At 48.2% G+C, this 14,239-nt stretch overlaps 1 protein-coding gene across 2 annotated transcripts; it reads left to right on the top strand.

Annotated features, from left to right (window-relative positions):
• Positions 1-72: 72 nt before the first annotated feature.
• INPP1 (inositol polyphosphate-1-phosphatase) lies at positions 73-14,056 on the top strand. 2 transcript variants are annotated; one of them, XM_053371206.1, is made up of 6 exons: positions 73-255; positions 5,184-5,390; positions 6,883-6,943; positions 7,439-7,639; positions 10,593-10,767; positions 12,142-14,056. In XM_053371206.1, exons 2-6 carry the CDS (start codon positions 5,187-5,189, stop codon positions 12,635-12,637), a joined length of 1,137 nt encoding a protein of 378 aa, XP_053227181.1. In that variant the 5' UTR covers positions 73-255; positions 5,184-5,186; the 3' UTR covers positions 12,638-14,056. The 2 variants fall into 2 exon arrangements, with proteins under 2 accessions (XP_053227181.1, XP_053227190.1); XM_053371215.1 differs by lacking the exon at positions 73-255 and adding an exon at positions 3,121-3,149.
• Positions 14,057-14,239: the final 183 nt, after the last annotated feature.

Genomic DNA, 14,239 nt, shown 5'->3' with positions numbered 1-14,239 from the left:
GGAAGGAACGAAAAGAAAAGGGCGCCGCTCCACGTCCGGACGTAAAAATAAGGCGGTTTCCGCGCCCGCCCGCCCGCCTCCTTCCTCTATGGCTCCACCCACCAAACCTGGGCACAAATCTCGCTCGAGGCGCCGAAGTCTAAGGATATAGACTCGTAGCGTTGGAAGGGATCCTCACGGTCATCTAGTCCAACCCCCTGCAATGCCAGCAGTTCTTTAATTTCTGTGCCACACAGGCCTCCGGCTTCTCTGAAGGTAATAATTAACAACAGCATCAGTTATCCTCACCACACAAAAGAAGACCCAAGTTAGAAAGAGAATCAACTCCTGGCTTCTAAATTCTCCCTTGATGTTTCCACATAGGCAGCTGCCTCCAGGGGGAATGGTGCCAAAGGTACCCAGGAAGCCCCCACTTCCTGATTTTAATCTAATTAAAACCATTAAATCTAATCTAAAACGGGTTAAAATTACCTCAGTTTCCTAAGCATCTGAGTTGTGACTTTCACTGTGGCAGCTACCCAAGGGATCAGGAGGCGGCTGTGGCCATCCAGATGTTGTTGGACTGCCAACTTCCTGGGGCCAATGAGCACTTGGACATTCCCTGTTCTAGCCCAATTGTATCCCCTAATTTGGTTCTTGTGGCCCAAAACAGCTGGAGAGCACCTGGAGAGGATGCCTTACAGTTGCACAGCATCCAGTCTTTATTAAAACATCCACTCTAGGGCTGCAATCCTAATCCAATTTACCTGGGAGTAAACTCAGTTTTTGGATGCGAGTGGCGCTGTGGGTTAAACCACAGAGCCTAGGGCTTGCCGATCAGAAGGTCGGCGGTTCGAATCCCCGCAACAGGGTGAGCTCCCGTTGCTCGGTCCCTGCTCCTGCCAACCTAGCAGTTCGAAAGCACGTCAAAGTGCAAGTAGATAAATAGGTACCGCTCCAGCGGGAAGGTAAATGGCGTTTCCGTGCTGCTCTGGCTCGCCAGAAGCGGCTTAGTCATGCTGGCCACATGACCCGGAATCTGTCTGTGGACAAACGCCAGCTCCCTCGGCCTATAGAGCGAGATGAGGGCCACAACCCCAGAGTCGGTCACGACTGGACCTAATGGTCAGGGGTCCCCTTTACCCTTTAAACTCAGTTTAATTCAATAGCGCTTACTTCTGAGCAGGCATGGTTCGGGTTGTGCTACAGGTTAGCAAATTTACCGTATGTAATTTCCAAAGCAAATTATATGTTTTTCCCCTGTAAAATGCTAAGGAATAAAAGTGACACCATCCCACACCCATATGAAATCACGGCTAATTATAGACTGAGGCTATAATCCTAACCCTGCTTGCCTGGGAGTAATTTTGAATAGATGTTGTTAAAAAAGGTTCAAATCCCCATTCAGCCATAAAGCTCACTGGGAGGCCTTGTGCCAGTCACTATCTTTCAGAAAAAATTAGAGAACCACATATGCCACCTCGAGCTCCTTAATTAGTAAATAAACCTTAATTCTTCATTCAGACTTTATTGGCAGCTCTAAACTGATAAAGGATCTGTGAACTGCCAAATAAGGAACTAGGATATCACATACACAGCCCAACAAGAAGACGGCATACGAATCAATCTGGCTTACCTGACCCAACAAGCCCCCCCCCCCATGCAAACAAACCCCACTGCGGCCAACCACAGACAACCAACCACACCCTGCCCCCTAATACCTCTCACTACCAAGGAAATGTAGTATACCATGGGAAGGCAAACTAAGGCCTGGGGGCCGGATGCGGCCCAATCGCCTTCTGAATCCGGCCCGCGGACGGTCCAGGAATCAGTGTGTTTTTAAAGGAGTAGAATGTGTGCTTTTATTTAAAATGCATCTCTGGGTTATTTGTGGGGCATAGGAATTGGTTCATTATTTTTTTCAAAATATAGTCCGGCCCTCCACATGGTCTGAGGGACGGTGGACCGGCCCATGGCTGAAAAAGTTTGCTGACCCCTGTAGTATAGAAAGAGAACATACCCAGTTGACACTGACACAAAACCCCACATGTACACTATGCAAAAGAATATAAGCCTCAACACCCTACCCCTCTTCTCCCCCACTCTTCTTCCCCAACCGTATAATGTTCTCAACACTAATATCTCACAACAAATGTAACTAATTTGTAAGAAAGACTGTACAACCTGAAAAAAGAGACAAGGCATGTACTTTCGTAAACCAAGAAAATCTTTAATAAATTTTTTTTTTAAAGGAAGTAGGAAACAACTCACCACTTTGACTATGTACCTACAGAATACTTTTTTCTACAGCAGTAAATAAAACTACAACCAATCTGGGGTTAGGATATTCTAGCTAAAGTGCAAACCAAAGCTGATGTTGTTTTTAGGATAAAATCATAAACATAATCACTGGGAGTAGGAAGTAAACCCCACTGAGTGAGACTTAATTCTGGTAACTCATGTGTAGGGTTGCACACACTCTTTTTCTACAGCACATGGAAATTTTAGGAATAATATAGCAAGAACTTTTGCTTGGCATGCAGTGACTTCTGGGCAGGCATGAGCCCTGGCACTACTTCTGTTAGAAATTAATGCTGCAGTTCCATAAATACTTACCTGCCACAAAGTCCCACTGAACTCAGTGTGCCTATAGGATTGTACTACAATGCTGCTTGCAGCTCTTTGCATAATGTATTTACCCAGGGGTTGTATTCTATTTCACACAGTGGGGCTTTCTTCTCTAGACGAATGTGCACGGGGCTGTGCTACGTGCCAGTAATTTGCAAACGGTATGCTGAATGAATGAATTCAATTATCAAAGACTCCCTTGATCCCCAAGTTGATGGCACCGTGTCTCGGTATGATTTCCTGCTCTTGCCTTGCCTCTTCCCCACCAGCCGTGCAAAGCACAACAGCCCCCTTTTCGGTGTCAGGGCAAAGGATGCCTTCGGGGAGATTAAAACCGCGCGCCGGCTCAATTTAGGAGATCCTGAGCGGAGCGCCGCGTCGCCTGAGGTTTCCCCGCCCCTGCGAGGGCCGAGCACACAATCACATGTTTCAGGTCCGTCGGGGCAGAGTTGGGCAGCCGCCTCCTGGCCCGGCAGGCGTGGACTCCCGGAGCTGCGCGCTGCGATCCAGCCGGAGCAGGCGCTAGAGCTGCGCGGAGACAGGTGAGAACCGGGCGCGGGGGAAGATGCGCCGCGGGGCTTGCCTTCGATTTGGCTCGGCGGGGCTGGCGCGGTTCCTCCAGGTCTGCCCCTCTCCTGGCTCCGGAGCGGGTGCCTCGCCCGGCCCGGCCGGGGAACGGAAACGGGCGCGGGGCGCGGCAGCGGGCGGAACATCGAGCGGCTTCTCATCCGGCGGCGAAGGCGTTAATTTCCGTGACGTGGCAGGACGGGGTGTCTTGGGGTCGGGGGGCTTCTTTGGGGTCCCGCGGGGGTGTGGATCCCTCCGCGCGCGCCCCAGTCATAATAATCGGGGTGGGACGGTGCTGAATAGGAAGGTCGACATTTAGGGCACATCGCCATGGGCACATGGGCTATGAAATAGGTAGTCAAGGCTGCTTAAAAAGTTCTAAAGTCGATGTGGGGAACCTTTGGTCCGCAAAATGTTGCTGAACTACAATTCCCATCACCCCTTTTCATTGACTATTCTTGCAAGGGCTGGTGGGGGTTGTAGTTTGGCAACCTCTGGCGGGCCAGAGGTTTCTCGCTATTGTGCTAGGAGAGAGGTTCTTATTGAATATGTATAAGCGTTCATAGGAAAGGAATTCCAACCCCACAGTCTCCTGCTCCATTTCTCCCACCCTCTGACCCTCCATTTCCTCATTCTGTGTTTCTCTGGCTCCTGTGGCTGTGGACCAAGAAGAATATTGCCAAGGGTTTACTCCGGAATGTTCCTAGTGTTCTTCCCCTAACTACCTAATATTTGGCGTTATATCTTTTTATGTTGGGGTTGCAACTGAGAGATAATCATAGCAAGAGAGGTGTGCCAGGATACTGGACGCTGTTGGCACAAGGCATCTGTAGCATAGAGGTGCTAATTGCAAGAAACACCAGTGAAAGGACTTTTAAGAGCTCATAAAAATTCAAAGTGCTATGCTTCCATCCATTATGCTTATCAGATGATAGAAGCCTGGGCAAAATCCCAGAGCTTTTGTTCACTCTAGCACTGTTCTCAGAGATGGAAAGGAGCATTATTTCTTCCTGCTGTTTACATCTCTAACTCCCTTTGGTAGGAAGTACATGTTTCCTCCTTTAGTGCTGTGCAGTGCATCAGTGCATACTTTCTCAGAAGTTGAGTAAACATGCATAGGATCGCACTGTTAATCTTTCTCTCTGCCCCTCCACTTTCAATAGGTAGCACTGTATCTTTCTGGGTTTATTCTCTTCAGGCTGACTAGCTAACTGAGTTAAAAGGTAAAGGGACCCCTGACCATTAGATCCAGTCGTGTCCGACTCTGGGGTTGCGGCACTTATCTCGCTTTATTGGCTGAGGGAGCTTCCGGGTCATGTGGCTAGCATGACTAAACCGCTTCTGGCGAACCAGAGCAGCACATGGAAACACCGTTTACCTTCCCTCCTGAGCAGTACCTATTTATCTGCTTGCACTCTGACGTGCTTTCAAACCGAGCTAACTGAGTTACACCGGAGCAATTAAACAGCAACACAAAATCCCCCCACCCACCCAAAAAAAGGCTCCTTACTGGTCTGTACATAGGTGACTTTGCAATCCTATGCCTTTTTGCTTGGAACAAAGTCACCCTTGTTCCATAGGGCTTACTCCCCAGGAGTATAGGATTGCAGTTGTACTTATTCATATTTTAATCCTTTCCTTTCTTCAGGGAGCTCAGGGCTGCATACAAGGTTCTTCTTCCCATCCCTCCTTATCCTTCACAACAATCTTGCCATCTCATTAGTAGGTGGTGTGGCCAGCTTGGTGCCTGACTGAGGATTTGAACCTGGGCCTCCGTGGTCCAGTACTCTAACCATGGTACCATGCTGGCTTCCACTACACCCCAAGCAATGGGACAGTAACCTAGGAATCTTGCCTCCTGCATCACTGCCCCTTTCCCTCTGGGCTTCTCCAGGCACCTGTAACCAATCAGAGAGGATGGAGTTTAGGATGAAGGAACATGACTCTTTTGCCCGCCTCTTGAATTTGAAATCACGGTTGCTTCTGCCTTCCTCCTTCCCTTGCCCCAGACCATGGCGGCTCTTCTGAAGAGCCTGCTTGCGGCATCGGAGAAGGCAGCCTGCATTGCCCAGCTTTGCCGCCAAGAGGAGGCACTCTTCAGCTTGCTCATTGAGGAGAAGAGAGGGGCGGACAAGAACAAGAAGTTCCTGCAGGACTTCAAGACTTTGGCCGACGTGCTGATCCAAGAGGTTATCAAGCATGATGTGGGGCAAAAGGTATCTGCTGCGGGGAAGGGGCCCCATCGCTGTAGGATACGTAAAGAAGGGTTTATATAGCAATCGCAGGCCAGAGCTAGGGGAAATGTAGAAGGGGAAAAGCTCATAGCGGCTGTTGCACTTATCTTAAATTGCAACCCAGCAGGACCTGGGATTGAGCTGGAGCCATAAGACTATCGGAAGCTGCCTTATACTGAATCAGTCCATTGCACCATCTAACTCAGCATTGCCCACACTGGCTGGCCTTGGTTCCCATGAGCTTGAGACAGGCTCCTGTCCCAGCCCTGCCAGGAAAAGCCAGAGATTGCACCTGGGACCTTCTGCGTGTGAAAGAGATGCGCTGTCGCTGACCTACGGCCCTTTGCAGTGGCTAAGCCACACTGCTCCCAATGGTTGTGAAAGTGGGAACAACCTGGTGCCTTCATCCTTCACCTGTTGGAATAATAACAGCTCACATCTGTAAAGTGCCATATATTGCATGGTCTTTGCATAATTTACCCAGTAATCCTCAAAATTACTCTGTAAGGCTACCTTACGAAGGTAGGCCATTATTACTATCCACAAATTAGATTGAGAGAACAGTGGCTTGCCTAAGAATTGTGTGGTATAGTGTGTTAGACTAGGACCTGGGAGACCAGGGCTCAAATCTATGAAGCTCCTTGGGTGACCTTGCACCAGTTTTCCTGTGTCAGCCTGTCCTACATCACAGAGTCACTGTGAGGATAAAATGGGGAGAGAGAGAACCAAGTACGCCTGCTTGAGCTCTTTGGAGGAAAGGCAGGATATAAAGATAATAATACGACAATGTCATCAAATGCTGGATGAACAATTATATTTGAAATGGGGGAGGGAATTTTTTGGGCCATAACTCAGTTTATTAGACACATGGGAGTGCCTGTAGAGAGGATTCTTTCCCTGGGGTTAAGGGAAGAATTAGATCTAGCCACAAGCCTCTCAGTGTGTGTGTGAGGTTGCCCAGCCTACTAAGGACATTACATAATGCAGACATGTCAAAGCAGGACCAGCCATTAAAATAGTGCTAGTGCATTAAGGAGAAAAGTCTGGGTTATTATTACTATTTTAAATACTCCATTCCGTCAACACAGACACACACCAATTATGAACTTAAAACATAAAAGCCCTAAGGGGTTAAAGAGCTAAAAACACATATGAGAGAATGAACTTGAAAATGAATTAGAAATTGTTCAAAATTCTGTCCTAAAATGAACATTTTTTATGTTCAGTTCACCTGACAATTATGGAAGCTACTCTCACATGCAGTTTAAAGATATTTGTCCTAATTCCATGAACATCATTAAACCGAACTAATTCATTCCAAGCACTGATGCCCAGTTGTCTCTTTCTGATCCAGTGGGAACTTGGGATGATGGGGCAGAAAGACCAAAATAACCTTCTCCTAGATCTGACTCATTAGTGTGACTAAGCCACTCTCTCTTCTTCCTTTCCCCTTCTCCATTGTCGGCGCTACCAGTTTCCAGAATTACAAGATCATATCCGTGGTGAGGAGTCCAACAGATTTGAAAATGGCCTCGGTGAGTGATGGTGTCCTTAAGTGGCGGGGAGAGGGCAAATTTTTATTAATTGCTCTATCAAACTGCTGGTCCTCTTTCTCAGCTTTATCTTAATTAGAATCATTGGCTGAGCCATCATCTTCTGTTGCTGCACACTCTGATGTACTTTATGCTTGAAATTAGACTCTGTTTTCTGTTCCTAAAGTCAGTTCTCCCACCTCCAGGTCCCTTTTGTTGCACGCAAAAGACTTTTCTGAACCGCACTTGACCTTTTTTATTGGCTACTGTTCTTCTAGCCTTATATTTTTCAAATCTACCCATTTCACAACAACTAGTCATCTGAGGAACCCCTGTGCATTACCCCTCGTAGTCTCTCTGAGATGTGTTTAGATCAGGGGTCGGCAACCTAAGGCTCATGGGCCACAAGCAGCCCATGGGAGTCGTTTTACCGGCCCGCAAGCCGCCCTCCAAGGAAAAGCCCCCCAGCATGCTAACTTTATTTTTTTGGACTTCTAGGGGAGACGGTGGTGGTGCAGGTTTGCCCCACACAACAAGAAACTGCTGCCCTGTTGGAAAAAGTCCTTGACCGGAAGCAAGCGGCAGCCGAGCTGCTGGCTGCAGCTATTCATCAGGAAGTGGTGCTTTCAGACCCAGCGCTGGATGATGTGGCTGTGACCATCTCCACAGAGAGCATGGCTGTGTGGATTGATCCCATAGGTAAGCCATGCGTCAAGGGTGGGTGTTGGATTGAGCATTTGATGGGGTCGGGAAATAAGAGTTTGGGCTCGGTTGGGCAAGGGGATCTTCCTCCCAGAGGATTTTTGCTTGCTTGCTTTAATGTATTTCCGTGAGGGTGTTTTCTTTTTAGGGGGTTGGTGGTAAGTTGCTTTGAGTTGCCTTGGGCAAGAAAACACAACCAATAAATAACAACAACAATGCATAGCTGTAGCTAGTGGGGATCTAGCCAAGGTTTCTGCCCTGGGTGAAGCTTCCAGAGGGGCGCCATTGAGGCCCCCGGCCTCCCAATATGTCTGGGCTTCAGCTGGAGAGAAAGATGAAAAAATGAAGGGCATCCACAAGCTCCTTCCCCTTTCCTCCTGAAGCTGAAGAAGGCTTATTTACAACACAATGCAGGGAGAGGGAGAGTTGGAAAATCTGAAGAGGCTGATTGGCTCTCCCCAGTGAAGCAGAAGATAGGATCCCCTGTGGATTTGCTAGTGTGAGAAAGAAATTCTGGAGGGGCAGAAAAATGAGGAAGATAATCAGTTGAACTAGATGATTCTTAGGGTCCCTTCCAACTCTACAATTCTATTGATTCTACAATCCCTTCAGAACTTTGAATGTTTTTCAATAGCTAAGGTTGAGTCATTTTCAGGCTGTACATGATCTACACACAGGAAAGTAAGGTGTGTGAGAGCATTTTTCCTGCCAGAGGCAGTTCCCTGGCAAGCGCTGGTCAGCCTGGCTGCATTAGGATTGTAATGGAAGGGCACTTTCTACTTTAGACTTGCAAAAAGCATTTCTTCACCTTACCTGGAACCTAAATTGACTACAAAATTATCATTTCCTAAAATGAGTAATCAAACAAAAATAAAATTGAAAGGAATCTTGTTGATGCTTGGGAGTAAATTTACATGTCAAAACTCCTTGAAAGGGTCTGCACAAAACCAAGAGGAGGGGTGGGTGGCAAAAAGCCTCAAAGAGGGGGAAAAATATTTTTTTAAAGGAAACCAGAGGGTCTTGGCTGAACTTATGGAAATGCAAACTTTTAATATGACCAAATAAATCCAATTCAAAACCTGACTTCAGATAGACAATTACTGCACAAGGAAGTTCTACTTTTGACAAACAATCTGCTTTTACTGGAAAGGATGCTCGTTTCCCCTTTGGCCAAACAGTCATAATACTTCTTAGGATTCCTTTGAATTCAAATAATACATTGCCTACTTTTTATGCCCTTTACGAATAAATGTGTTGAGGGGTGGGTGTGTTTGTATGCATGTATGTATGTGTATGTATGTACACAAACACACATCCGGGGGGGGGTTGGGCGCCAAATGGGGTCTTTGACCCAATTTAAGAAAACCTAGTTTCGGTCCTGAACAACAACAACAACAATGTAAGACAGGAAAGGGATAGCCAACATCAAGTTCTCAAGGCATTCTTGGACTGCAGCTCCCATCAGCCCCTGCCAGCATGGCCAGTTACTGAAAATGATGGCAGATCTTGGACATTCAGAAGGTGGCTCGTTGGCTACCTCTCACATAGGAGTTACTTTTACACTAAATCAGACTATTGGTTTGTCCAGTCACTGTGTACTCTGATGGAAGTGCTCTGATGGCAGGCCTCTTTTTCTGCTGCCTCAGGTCATTTGCCCAGTTCTGCCTCTGCTCCCACCCCTGGCCTATGGCCCTCGGAAGGGAATGCTGGAGGTTCCTCAGTCCTGGAGATTCCAAGGCTTGAACCTTGGAGGTCCTATAGGTGAAGCACGTGCTCTCTTGCTTTGCTGCAGTTGTTGGGACGGGGAACCCAGGGGATACAGCTTCTACTATCCTCCCTCTGTGGGGACTACTAGCTTTTGGCGAAAGTTAGCGGAGATCCATTCAGCCACCTCCAGCTCCCTTCTCACGGCCTTATACCACCAGGCCCAAGTACCATATTTGTCCTCCTAGCCCAGTACTGTCTTCTTCAGCCTCTGCCAACCCTGGTGCTCTCCAGATGTTTTGAACTACCACTCCCATCATCCTCAACCAGCATGGCTGTTCTGATTGAAACGGATGGAAGCTTTACTCCGAAGCACCTGGGTGGTACACCAGGTTGCCAGTGGCTGCTCTGCTCTGACTAAAAGTGGCTCTCCATACATCTGACTAAAAGTGGCTCTCCATACATGCATACAAACACACACACCCCTCAACACATTTATTCGTAAAGTAGGCAATATATTATTTGAATTCAAAGGAATCCTAAAGGAGAATGTTAGCCGCTTTGAGACTCCTTAGGGTAGTGATAAAGCGGGATATCAAATCCAAACTCTTCTTCGTCTTCTCTCCAGGGTCTTGGGCCCTTAAAAATAAATAAATCAATAAATTTTGTTAGAGTTTATAGAGAAAAATACAAAACTTAATATCAAATATCTTTTTAACCCAACATTAGTCTAAACAAGATAAAAACGTAGTGGAAAAGGACAAAAAAGAAAAAAGAGAGGGGGAGAGAGAGATAGGGAAAAGCTTTAAAAAGCTGTAAAAAACAGGTCTTTCCTTCACCTGCTACCTCCTTTTTTACCTCCCTAGTTGGAAATGCTAAGGAATGGACCTGGGACCTTCTGCCTGCAACGTCTGGGCTCCAGACACAGAGAAAGCTGCCCGACACTTGGGTGAGACCCTTAGTCCATCTCACCCAGTGTTGTCTGCATTGGCCGGCAGTGATTCTCCAGGGTTCCAGCAGTGGTCTCTCCAGGGCTACGTTAAGATGCTTGGGATTCAACTTGGTACCTTCTGCATGCAGAGCAGGTGCTCTGCCACTGAGCTACGGACCTTCCGCCATGAAGGGGCCCTTCTGCTGCCCATTTAAAAAATGGCAATTCTGCCGTGAGGAGGAGCTCTCTGAGCCTTACTCTGAACTTCCTTCACCAGACTTGGAACTGGCGATCTCACGGGTTCTCTCTCCTCAGATTCCACCAATCAGTACATCCGTGGGCGTGGAGATGTCCTGCCTGTGGATGGCATCTACCCCTCAGGGCTGCGCTCGGCGCTGGTGCTGATAGGCGTATACAACCGTCACTCAGGCGAGCCTGTCCTGGGCATCATCAATGAGCCCTTCTTCCAGGAAAAGCTACCAGCACGCAGGTAACAGCACCACCACAGGGCACTCTTCCACAGGTGCGCTAGCCCACTGAGTACCCATTGGTGCATGCGGATGGAAGAGGCTTGACCCAGACTCACTACTGTGAAGCTTCGCTTTAATCCATGTTGCATCTAGAGAAGTTGTTGCTTTTCAATTCCACTGGCTCAAGTGGGGAGGCTCAGCATCAGGGCCGTCTTTACCCAGGGGTGCAATTCTGGGGGGGGCGCCAGGCACCCGCCGCTGAAGCCGCCTAAGCTCTTAACTATCTACCTGTTATGAAATAATAAATATTTTCAAAGCCGGCCGCTGCTGCCGCCTCCACCCTGGCCGCTTTCTCCTCCCCGGAGTCCCACCCTGTGTGGAGAGGCATTGCTCTCTTGCCTGCCATTGGTGCGGTTGCTGCGTCCCTCTTCTTCTCCTCCCTCCTCCTGGGGAGCTTTTAAAAGCGCCTGGATGTGAAGCTGCACGCCTTTGTGGAGCTCGGGCACCTGGTTCTTGAGGGACAACAGCAGCAAGACTCAGAAGAGCAGGATGTCGCCGCTGCCGCCATGGCCTCGCCTGCAACCACGGAAAAGTATATCTTGGGGGTAGATGTGGGCAGCACTAAATTTGGGGGCACTGAGCGGACCTTTGCAACCCTGGCGGCGCATATTTTAAAGACAGCCCTGCTCAGCATTATCACCTGATCTATCCCATGTCTGCAAATGAACCCCTCTCAAGCCAGGTGTGTGTCTCAGTGGTAGAGCGCATCTTATGCAGCAGCAGGTCCAGATGCCATCCCCAGCATCACCTGCCTGAAACTCTGGAGAACCCCTGCCCATCAGTGGAGACAATCCTAATCTAGATGGACCAAGTGTCTGGCTTGGTATAAAACTGCTTCCTGTGTTCTTAATGCATACGGACTGCACCCGTGCAGATACATCTTGCTACATGCAAGGAGTGTACAGTGTCTCTTCACAGCTCTGAGTCTGGCTATTAAAAATACCCTGCTGAGCTGATTCCAGGGCATTTTGTCCCATCCCTTAGAATAATAGAATCGTTGAATTGTAGAGTTGGAATGTACTTGGAGCTCATCTAGCCCAACCCCCTGCTCAAGACAGGGTCTAAAGGGCATCCTTGGTCGTCCTCTTGTCCCAGGCCTCCATCCCAGTTGTGTTTTTCTTTTCTAGCAATCAGTGTGCTGCAGCCTCTCACTTTGGCTTTCCACTCACACAGCACTGATTACCACCTCATCCGTCTTCCTTGCATCAAGGTTCTTCTTGGGGATGGGGAAAGCAGCGTCAATCTGTTGCTGTCTCCACCAGGTCCTAGTGTAGCGTGACTCTCTGGTGCTTTTCCTGGCTAGCCGCCTCTGACACGTCCCCTTTTTTTTGCAGGTGGCAGAGCAAATATCACTGGGGCATCTCCTATGGGGGCACCCGCCTGAGCTCGTTAAGCCGGCCCCAGATGCGGACTTCCCCTCGTGTGGTCCTGAGCAGCAATGAGAAAGTGGCGCTGCAGGAAGCCCTGACCCCCCTGTATGGGCAGCAGCTGTGCTTTGCCTCCGGTGCCGGGTACAAGATGCTGTGTGTGGCGCTGGGGCTGGCCGACGCCTACGTCCTCTCGGAGGGCAGCACCTTTAAGTGGGACTCCTGCGGCCCCCACGCCATCCTGCTAGCCCTTGGCGGAGGCATGGTTGACCTTTCGGAGGCCTTGAAGTGCTGGCAGGCTGGGCAACGCAGGCCGCTACCGGAACTGACCTACAACAAGCCTGTGGAGGGCGCTCTGGGTGCTGAGCGCTGGGCCAACCAAGGAGGGCTTGTGGCCTACATCCACCGCGAGCATCTGGAGGCTGTGATGGCCACTCTGGCAGCTGCAGCAAACACCTTCTAAAGCTCCTCCTCTTCCTCCCTCCAGGGCATTTTCATCTCAGCACCCGGGGAGGAAGCCAGTCTCTGGGCAAAGGGCCCCAGCTTCCTCACCTACCAAGGGACCAGTCGGTTTCTGACAAAGGCAACACACCTGGATCAGCTAAGGTTGTACCTTTGACTTCTGGCGTTTCTGTGCCCTGTTTCCGCCATGTTCCAGTGGGGAGGAGCAGAGAGATCACAAATCACTCATGCACCACAAACCATGGTTTTTATCTTAACTGTAGCCAGGAAATGTAACCTCCATGCATGCAGAGAGGGTCGTGGTGACCTTAAATTGTACCCTTCTCCCCATCTGATCCTTGGTGCTTTGCTCCTTTTACATGAATAATACGTATTATGGGTAATGCAGTAGACATGCATTGGGACCATTATATAGCTTCCAATTTGCATTTTCTTTAGCCCTCTCTGCTTCTGGTATCTTGCACAGGGCACTGTGACCAGCACTGTTTTTAGCTGTCCACTGCACAGGCCTGTTTTCTGGGGTGCATCAACTGCTCTCCTTGCTTGTGACATGTGATCTGGATCATTTACAGCTTGATCTGTGAGCGGCTAATGGTTGGTTGGTCAGTCCTGGTCAGTCCGTGTTATGAAGACAGTCTAGGTGGCCTTCAGCTCTGTGAGGAGCGTCTGCACCAATCATGCTTCTGTGGTTTGTGGCATTTACTCTCTAACACGGAATCCGGTGGGACAGTGTTTTGTTGAGGGAGGTTAGGCTGCATATCTGTAACAAAGAGTTCCTCGGGATCATTTGTATGGAGCCATGGCAGCTGAAATAATCAAAGTATGTGCTGTGATTCTGGGAATACCCTCCCAAAAATTGCTATTGTATCAAATTGCAGCTTATCCAGACTGAATCATCTTTACAGTTCTATATGAGCTCAGTTTCATGCAGAATAACTGACCGTTTCCTGAGAGTCCCTAAATCATATCTCCATACCCCTTGACAGGGATGGGGAACATGGCCCTTTGGGTGTTGCTGGCTGGAGCTGGTGGGAGTTGAGAGCCCAGCAAGATCTGAAGGCCACAGGCAAGCCATGTCAGGAATACAATTCTGGGTAGGGAGGGAAGAAGGCATGGTCGCAATTCACCCATTCATTGGCCTTGTCCTGTAGCCACCCATATTTCAGATGTTTCTAACACATTGCTTTAGAAACCAACCAACCAACAATTGCTCAGGTTTTAAAAAAATATTTGGAATCAGAATAAGAAAATTAAGGTTGACCAATTGTATACACAAACTTATATATGGTTTCTGTGATTTACTTTGAACACATCATGTGAGTGTTCTTCGAGCAGAATTAAAATTTTTAAAAGTTTCTTTTTACTTGTTACAGCAGTTGCACACTATTTTAATAGTAATAAACTGTATCTAAGATTGGAATTGCACAGAATATTCTCAGATTTTTTTAAAAGTAGGTGAATCTGAAATATTAAACACAGCTGAATATTCTGATAACTGCTGAAGTGTGTGCTTGGGGAACGCAAGTACCAGTTTTTCTTCTACCAAGGAATCTAACTTGCAGTAAATTGATTTGCCACCTTTTCAGGAAATGCTAACATAATG

The sequence above is a fragment of the Podarcis raffonei genome, chromosome 2 (assembly GCF_027172205.1).
Source record: "Podarcis raffonei isolate rPodRaf1 chromosome 2, rPodRaf1.pri, whole genome shotgun sequence".
Lineage (NCBI taxonomy): Eukaryota > Metazoa > Chordata > Lepidosauria > Squamata > Lacertidae > Podarcis > Podarcis raffonei.
The sequence above is the reverse complement of the archived record's forward strand: the minus strand, read 5'-3'. Positions and strand labels throughout refer to the sequence as shown.